We start from the raw sequence: 9,565 nt of genomic DNA on the forward strand, positions 1-9,565 counted from the left end.
CTTTCTGATGCCAAGTCCAGAGCTGGAAAAACATAAAACACAATTCTGGAATTTCATCTCCAACTTCATTGTAGAAATGATTCCAGGCAATGTAGAGTCCACTGCTGAAGAAGGAAGGACATTCCCGCAACTTCTGGATAGTCATATAATGAATTACCAGACAAACTGAATATTTCATTCACACACTAACACTTCCATATACCACAGACCATTCTTTGGTCTCAGGAAAATCAGTTGTTCAACAGCAGAGTGGGGAAAAAAATGATTTCCAGAATCCCCTCACTGGCCCAAGGATAGCTCAGGTTCTGGGAGCCAGTCCAAGTGTTAAAGCCTGAAGGTCATAATCACCCAGGCAATTAGGTAAAATTACACTTCAAAGGCTCCTCTTTGTAAAGTTCTCTGAAGATACTATATCAGTGAACAATTTAAAAAAGTGTTGTCTAAGGTCTGATTATGATAGGCTTGATTCCTATATTTTACCTCTCTGCATTTCACCCAAAATATGTAACTGGACATGCCATAAATGATATCCCCCCTTATCCCAGAGACATCATTTTCACTTTGCTGATTTGCTCCAAGGTTGTATTCTTTTCTTCTCAAATAACTGAATATAGGCAGACACACCGGGTGGCTCACAGAAAAGACATCAGAGGGTGTGGAGACTGGGAAAGAGACAAACGTAGGCCTGCTACACTGAAGTAAGCTTCCCTTAGCAGTGAGAAACAAAACTACAGGAAACCACTGCTAGGTCCAAGAGGCCCAACCTCTCCGCTCATTAGCACCTAGAGCTGAGAAATCTCCTAGTGTAGATCACTGTAACATCCAAAGAAGTGGGTAAGAAAGAGGTCTTAATCCCGGTCCTTCAGAGCCCAATGACCTGCATGAACACCAAGTAGAAAACCCTTTTGTCTTGGTTACAGACTCCTCCTCACCTGAACAGAGAGACCTTCCTTTGGGTGGGCAGCAAACTCTCTACTTGCTCTTTTGTGTAGTTGAGGTGCTTCAGCTGTAAGTTCTGCTGCATGATGTAGAGGAGTTCTGCTAGGAGAAAGGGTTCTTCCTTACTCAGCAGCCCCTTTGTGATGAGATGATCAAAAACATCCGAGGCTGAGCTGGACTTCTCCAGACTCTTGTGGGAAATGAAATCTTGGCAGAGAAACTTTAATTGTTCTACTTCTTTATCTCCCAGGTTTGAATTAATATCCAGTAGCATTCCACGAAAATTCTTTCCATCGTTATCAAATGAACTGGAAGTCCAATTTTGACCTTGAGATGTCATGGCCAGTCTGAGAAAGATAGAAAGTTGAGGTAGCATGTTAGAGAGTAAGAACACAAGGCACCTCAACTTCCCATGGCCTCTCCTGGTTTCAGCCTCTTCTGTTCCAGGAATTATTAGACTTTCCTAGAAGTGCTAAAAAGTAAAAATTACTGAAATAAAAATTATTTGTGTGATTACTTCAAAAACCAATAGCCCAGAAAACTTGACCCCAACACTTGCATGTTAATTCTTTAGGAGATCTGGAGTGAGCTTTTCTTGGAACTCATTTACCCAGATTTCTCCAAAATGGAAATGTCCACCAGAGAATCTGGTCAAAAGGGAGGCCAACTCAGCAGAACAGCTCCTGATTAGAGCCCTTATGGTTGGAGCTCTTATTCATTCCCACCAAATGGCAGAAATGGCACTTAGATTTATGCCCTACATTTTAGAAAGAAAGAAATCTGGGGGTTTATATTTCTAAAGTGCCTACCAACCCAAAGACAATGAGGTAACATTGCTAACCATAAAAAGACAGGCTTGTAACCCACAGAAAGAGGAGCCATCATCTGAGACCCCAGAAATAATGGAAGGTTTTAGATGAGAATTGTTCAAATCAATATAGAAAGTCACAAATTAACCAAGTCAATATTTCCACATGACCATTTCATAACTGTGGTATTTTCTACACTGAAATTTATTCTAATAAAAGGAGCAATAAATTGACATAGTTTTTCAGAGTAGTATTATTCATATTATATGGACAAGGTACATACTCATTATATGTCTTGTCCATTTAGATACAAGAAACTACTTTCTAAAGGAAAGAGAACATAGCAAAAACAAAACATCAGTAACAAAGAGTGGTTATATCTATGTGGTATTATATAAAATATAAATTTTTTTCTGGGCTCTTGTCTGAGTTTATCAAATCTTAAACAATGAACACATATTACTTATATTATTAGAGAAAGGAAACAAAAAGAATGCTATTTTTATGTGATCACCTATGGGGTCTTCCCTTCAGTAGCCCTATATACTAGAAACCAAATAATTGGTTTCTTGGAGACATCTTCCTTTTCTAGCATATCATACAGTTGTCCTGAAGTTTCTGAAGAACCTAAATCATGAACTTCCGGCCAAGATGGAGGCATGGGTAGATACGCTTTGCCTCCTCGCAAAACCAAAACAAGAACAACAACATATTTAAAAACAAAAAATAACAAGAACTGCCACAAAATCGAACTGTATGGAAGTCTGACAACCAAGAAGTTAAAAGAGAAACATTCATCCAGACCAGTAGAAGGGGTGGAGACTGGCAGCTGGGGCAGAAAGGACTCACAGCAAGGCGGCAGCTGGCAAACAAATAGTCCTACATTTGCTTGTGGATAAACCAGAGGAACAGCTGCAGAGAGAGACAGACCACACAAGCCAGGGTTCCAGTACAGGAAAAGAAAGCCTCAGAACCTCTGGTAGTAAAAACCTGTGGGAGTTGTGGCAGCAAGAGAAACTCCCAGCCACACAGAAGAGTCCATTGGAGAGACCCACAGGGTCCTAGAATGTACAAAAACCCACCCACGTAGAAATAAGCACCGGAAGGTCCCAATTTGCTTGTGGGTAGTGGGGGAACTGGCTGAAAGCCAGCAGAGAGCCAAGCAAGAGGTATTGTTCCCTCTTGGATGCCTCCTCCATACACAAGGTCACAACTCAACGACCTGGGTAGCCCTGCCCTGGTGAATACCTAAGACTCTGCCCCTTCCAACATAGCAGGTGCCCTGAGACAAAGAAATATGGCCCAAATGAAAGAACAGGTCAAAGCTCCAAAAATAGAACTAAGCGATGAGCAAATAGCAACCTATCAGACGCACAGTTCAAAACACTGGTAATCTGGATGCACACTGAATTGGTTGAGTTTGGTCACAAAATAGAGGAAAAAGTGGAGGCTATGCAAAGTGAAATAAAGAAAAACATACGGGGAACCAACAGTAAAGGGAAGGAAACTGGGACTCAGATCAGCGATTGGGAGCAGAAGGAAGAGATAAACATTCAACCGGAACAGAATGAAACGTTCAAAAAATGAAGAGAGTCTTGGGAACCTCTGGGACAACTTCAAATGATCCAACATCTGAATCATAGGGGTGCCAGAGGAAGAGAAAGATAAAAAATTGAAAACTTATTTGAAAAAAATAAAAGAGAACTTCCCCAATCTGGCGAAGGAAATAGGCTTCCAGGAGATCCAGGAAGCTCCGAGAGTCCCAAAGAAGTTGGACCCAAGGAAGCACACACCAACACACATCATAATTAAGTTACCCAAAATTAAAGATAAGGAAAGAGTGTTAAAAATAGCAATAGAGAAGGCAAGAGTTACCTACAGAGGAGTTCCCAGAAGACTATCAACTGATTTCTCAGAAGAAACCTTGCAGGCAAGAAGTTTTCGAAGTCATGAAAAACAATGACCTATATCCAAGATTACTCTATCTAACAAAACGATCATTTACAATGGAAGGGCAGATAAAGTGCTTCCCAAATAAGGTAAAGTTAAAAAAGTTCATTATCACCAAGCCCTTATTATATGAAATGATAAAAGGATGTATCTAAGAAAAAGAAGATCAAAAACTATGAACAGTAAAATAGAGGGGAGGGAGAAGGGGAAGAATGCAGGGGGGGCGGCGAAGAGGGAATTAGCAGCATAAATAGTAGGTATAAAATATGCAGGGGAGGTTAAGAATAGAATAAGAAATGGAGAAGCCAAAGAATTTTTATGTACAACCTATGGGCACGAACTAAAGGGGGAAATGCTGGGGTGGTTGGGCGGTGTAGCGTGGAGCAGAATAAAAAGGAGGAAAAAATGGGACAACTCTACTAGCATAATCAAGAAAATATATATTTTTTAAAAATCACTTTAAAAAAAAAAAAAAAAAGAACCTAAATCTATACCTTTGGTGGGTCATCCAGGCATTGTCTCTTGTCTGTAGATTAGCATATTTCTGCCAGTAAAGGCTATGTCAGAGCCTTCCTGGAAGATAGTTTTTAAAACTATCATTTTCCCTGGGAAGGCTGATAAATCCAGGAAGAAATAGTGCCATTATTGAAAACAAGAAACTTTGCAAATTTCTATGTCATAAAGCATGGGGAAAATGCTGAAGTCTAAGACCTCAGTGGGAGAAAGGCGTGAATAACATACCTTCAAATCAAATTCCACTGATCCTCTGGAAGTAAGTGGTTCTTAGGGAAATTGAAAACAAAGTTTTGATGAAATTAAAATCCTCTATGGGCTCCAAGTTCCAAGAAGATTTACAGAAGAAAACTCAAGACTCGTTGCTGGCTATAGAAGTGAAACTGGATCTCAGTTTCAGATTGATTTCCTGCTTACGTAGTCACTGCCTTTCCCTTCCCTCTTTTGGCATTAGGATGATCCTGATTGAACAGCGCCTTCTAGGTGAAATAAGGAGTTTCCCAGACAAAAGAAGCTAAAAGAATATGCCTCCACCAAACCAGCACTGCAAAATATGTTAAGGGTGCTAAGGGGACGGCTTTAAGATGAAGAAAAAGACTCTATGAATACCCAGTTCCTTTCATAGTCACCAATACTTGATAGTACCAATATTTTTAATACATATTAATCCGATTGTGACAATGATGTGTTATTTTAATTGTTCCTTTATTATTTGTTGAAACTAAACCTGTTTTTGTATATTTCTTGCCTATTTCTATTATTTTTAAAAAGCTTTAAGTGACTTTTTGGTATTCTTTAGCCATTTATTGATTAAAGGTTTATAGAATTTTTTTCCCTAAAAACAAACAAACAAACAAAAAAAGTATTAACACTTTTTTACAAGTGTGGCAAATATTTTCCTATTCTCTTACTTGTCCTTTAACATTTTTATATGTATATTACTATATAGTCTTAAATATTTAATATAGTCATATTGTCAATATTTTACTTTATAGCTTCTGGGTTTGAATATTTTACTTCAGGTAAGAAAAATATTATTGTGTATTTTCTCCTAAAACTCCTTAGATTTCACATATTGATTTTTAACTCACCTGAATATTTTGTGTGTAATGTGTGAAATAAAGCTCTATATTTGTTTTATTTCAAGTAATAGTGATCCATGCACCTATTTGTTGAATAAGCCTTATTTTCCCCATTGATTTGAAATATCAATTTAATCACATATTACATTGTTAGACAGATATATACATTTGTTTCTAGAATGCTTATTATATTTCACTGATCTACTTGATCATTTCTGTGCTGGTGTCATGTCGGTTTAATTGTTGAGACTTTATAATGGATTTAAATTTTTTAATATTTTATAATGGATCCTGACATTTAGAAAAATAAATAAAATCTATCTGTATTAAAAAAAAGAAAAAGAAAGAAAGAAGGAACTCCTACCTTTTGTGACAACATGGGTGAAACTGGAGAATATTATGCTAAATGAAACAAGCCAGCTGGTGAAAGAGAAATACCATATGATCTCATCTATAAGTGGAATCTATTTAACAAAATAAACTAATGAACAAAATAAGCCACAGGCATGGAAACGTGGAGCAGACTGAAAGTGACCAGAGGGATGGGGAAGGAGGACAATGGTGGAAAGAAGGGGAAGGAACTAGACAAAGAACATGTATGAATGACCCATGGACATGGACAACAGAGTAGAAATTGACTGTGGAAGCCGGAGGCTGGGGGTGGGATTGATGGGTGGGGGCAAAGAGGGAAAAATTGAGACAACTGTAGTAGAATAAACATGACTTAAAAATTAAAAACATAAAAATTAAAAACCTATTACAAAAATAAAAAATAAAAAAATAAACAGCAATCTTAAAAATTAAAAACATAAAAATTAAAAACCTATTACAAAAATAAAAAATAAAAAAATAAACAGCACCTTCTAAAGGCAGATATACAACTTTCCCCACAGTAGAGCTCGGGACCTATTTCTTGGGTAAGAAGCTCAGGACGACTTACAACTGAACTCCTGGAAGGCACCAACTGTTCTGGGCTTTCCCTTGGGATACTCCCCTCTGTAAGTCAAAAAGAGAACTGTCAGTTTTTTCAACTTGCTTAAGCTTTAAGATAAAACCCAGAAGTTCATGGATAGTAGTGAGCCATCTTAATCTTTTCTCAATAAGTCCAAGTACAAATAAACAAAGAAAAAAAGGCAAAAAAGAAGAGGAGGAGGAGCTGAAATATAAGCCTATCTGAGGTATGTGCAAGGAACTCAACTAACTGTAGACAAAACTGATGAAGTCTGTCTTCACAGCACAGTCCAACAGGAAAGAGACTTTGAAGACATTATTTCTAAGAATAAAAACAATACCTAATACATATCATCACAATTACTATGTGCCAAGCATGCTTTATTTACTTAATCATCCCAAATTTCTAAGGTAAATATTATTACCAAGGCCCCGTTTTACCAAGGATATGTTTATTGAAATTAGAGGGAGAGGAAGGGAGAGATAAAGAAAGAGAGAAACTGAAACATTGACATGAGAGAGAGAAACATCAATTGGTTGCCTCCCATACATGTCCCAACTGAGGAAAGAACCTGCAACCTAGGTATGTACCCTGTCTAGTAATCAAACCCACAATCTTTCAGTGCATGGGATGATGCTCCAACCAACCGAGCTACCTGCCCAGGGTCAGGGCCTCCCTTTTAAGACACGAAAACTAAGACATAGAAAGGTTAGGTAATTTGCCCAAGGTCACACAATGAGCTAGTAGGAAAGCCAAAACTTAAACCAGTAAGTTTGGCTCTAAGTCACTGCACTGCTTTTCAGCTAATTCAAATGTGCCAAGTTCTGGGAAGAAGTACAGAATCTTAGAAAGATATTTTATCTTTGAATAAAAGTAATAATTATGAAGTTTGATTAGTAAATGTGTTAAAGTGCCATTTCTGTATCCTAGGCATCGTCCAGAGAACTTCGGTGTTTAAGAAAGACATAGTGGTGATGGTTGCACAACAGTGTAAATATACTTAAAGTCACTAAATTGTACACTTAAAAATGGTTAAAATGGGGCTTCCAGTCAAGATGGCAGTATAGAGAAATGCAATACTTACATCCTCCCACAACTACATCAAAATTACAAATAAACTACTAAAGAACTACATTCAAAACCACCTGAAATCTAGCTCCATGAAAGTCCTACAACTAAAGATTTAAAGAAGACACATTGAGACTGTTAAGAGGATGGAGATACAGAACTGGCAAGTCCCACACCCAAGTGTGGCAGATAAAAATCATGAGGGATATGTCAGCTGCAGAGGTCCCCTTGAGGAGCAAAGGGTCCCAGCCCCACACCAGTCCCCCCATTCCAGGGTTCCAGTGCCAGGAAGAGAAGTCCCTATAACTTCTGGCTGCAAAAACTACTGAGGACTGTGGTCCCAGAAATTCCTCTTAAAGGGCTCACACACAGACTTACTTATATTCACTTCCTCTGAGCTCCAGCACTGGGAGGGCACCTTGAGAAGTGCCAGCAACATATGGGAAGAAACTGAATTGTCTGGCATCTCATGAGAGCTGAAGGGACAGTTTTCTCCCAGACAGAAGTGCTGGCAGAGGCCACTGTTCCTTTTCTGAGACCTCACCCCCAAAGAGCCAACAGTCAGATACCATATCTGAGACTCCAATAACCTGGCTAACACCATTAGCCCCACCCAGGTGATTTCCCTGGGACCCTACCCAAAACAATTTTCAGGTCCAGCCCAAGCTGTTTATAGCAACTTTTCCATCCAGTGGTCTATCTTAGCTCATGCTTCAGACTTTCCTAAAATCTCTCTAACAAGCAGTATCTGACTAGAGTGTGCCTCATTCCTCTCACTAAGCCCCAGAGCCAGAACTAGCAACAGACAGTATTGGTTTACAGCTTGACTTTGCTTTGGCACTTCCAAGCCCAGCACGAGTAGCAGCCGCCTGCAGATCACTTTATATCTTATGCTAGGTAGCCCCAGGAAGAACACAGGTGGTGGCTGACCTTGGCCTGAACCTCCTGGGAGGTCCCAGAGCCAGTTTACCTGATGGACAGCTTCAGACCACTTTGAAGCGCCACCCAACCACTTCCATTCAAGAGGCAGGCTCAGTGGGTAACCAAGCCCCATTTAAGTAAGTACTACCTTTTGGGGTGGGTCCCTACACAGCTGATCCTTCACAGCCAGCCCTTGCAGCTGATTGGCCAAGGAGTAAATCTCTGCCATTGACATGTCAACAGCAATCAAGACTTAACTACAACAGGAGAGTGTACACAGCTTACACAGGGTGGGGATAGGACACCTGGAGTGCCCAGCTTTAGTGATAAGAGAGGCTGTGCCACTGGACCCCACAGAATACCTACTATACAAGGGCACTCTACAAAGCCTGGGAGACATAGCAGTTCTACCTAATACATAGAAACAAACACATGGAAGTTGTCAAAATGAGGAGACAAAGAAACAGGTCCCAAACAAAAGAACAAGAGAACTCTCCAGAAAAAGAACTAAATGAAATGGAGGCAAGCACACTACCAGATACAAAGGTCAAAACAATTTTTATAAGGATACTCAATGAATTCAGTGAGAACTTCAACAGTTTAAAAAAGGACATGGAAACCATAAAAAAGAATTAGTCAGATATAAAGACTACTTAACTGAAATGAAGAATAATTGACAGGGAATCAAAAGTAGAGTAGATGAAACCAAGAATCAACTCAACAATTTGGAATATAAGAAATAAAAAACACCCAATCAGAAAAGCAAAAAGAAAAAAGGTTTCAAAAAAAAATGAGGATAGTGTAAGGAGCCTCTGAGATAACTTCAAGCATACCAACAGTCACATCATGAGGGTGCCGGAAGGAGAAGAGAGAAACCAAAGAATGGAAAACCTATTTGGAAAAAGTGACAGAAAACTTCCCTAACCTGGTGTAGGAAATAGACACACAAGTCCAGGAAGCACAGAGTCCCAAACAAGATGAACCCAAAGACACACTAAGACACATCATAATTCAAATGCCAAAGCTTAAAGACGGAGAGAATCTTAAAAGCATTAGGCTAGAAGGGATTAGCAAGAAATATTCAAAGTAATGAAAAGCAAGGACGTACAACCAAGACTACTCTACCCTAAGCTATCATTTAGAATCGAAGGACATACAAAGAGCTTCCCAGACAAGGAAAAGCTAAAGTAGTTCATCACCACCAAGTAGTATTACATGAAATGCTAAAGGGTCTTCTAAAAGAAGAAGAGGAATAAGAAGAAGAAGATCAAAAATATGAACAAATAAATGGCAATAAATACATTATCTATCAACAATTGAACCTAAAAAAA

General features: G+C 39.0%; 1 protein-coding gene across 1 annotated transcript in view; it reads right to left on the reverse strand.

The window, feature by feature from the left end:
* The window catches only part of CASP10 (caspase 10), a 33,025-nt gene extending 28,450 nt beyond the window's left edge, over positions 1 to 4,575 (reverse strand). The window contains exons 1-2 of the mRNA XM_054585839.1: positions 4,440 to 4,575; positions 933 to 1,286 (exon numbers count right to left, since the gene is read on the reverse strand). Coding sequence (XP_054441814.1) covers positions 933 to 1,279 — 347 coding nt within the window. The 5' untranslated portion in view covers positions 1,280 to 1,286; positions 4,440 to 4,575. The remainder of the gene's footprint in view (positions 1 to 932; positions 1,287 to 4,439) is intronic.
* Between the last annotated feature and the right edge of the window lie 4,990 nt (positions 4,576 to 9,565).

This window comes from Pteronotus mesoamericanus, unplaced genomic scaffold (genome assembly GCF_021234165.1).
Source record: "Pteronotus mesoamericanus isolate MK-2021 breed Mesoamerican mustached bat unplaced genomic scaffold, CSHL_Meso_final contig_90, whole genome shotgun sequence".
In the NCBI taxonomy this organism is placed as follows: domain Eukaryota; kingdom Metazoa; phylum Chordata; class Mammalia; order Chiroptera; family Mormoopidae; genus Pteronotus; species Pteronotus mesoamericanus.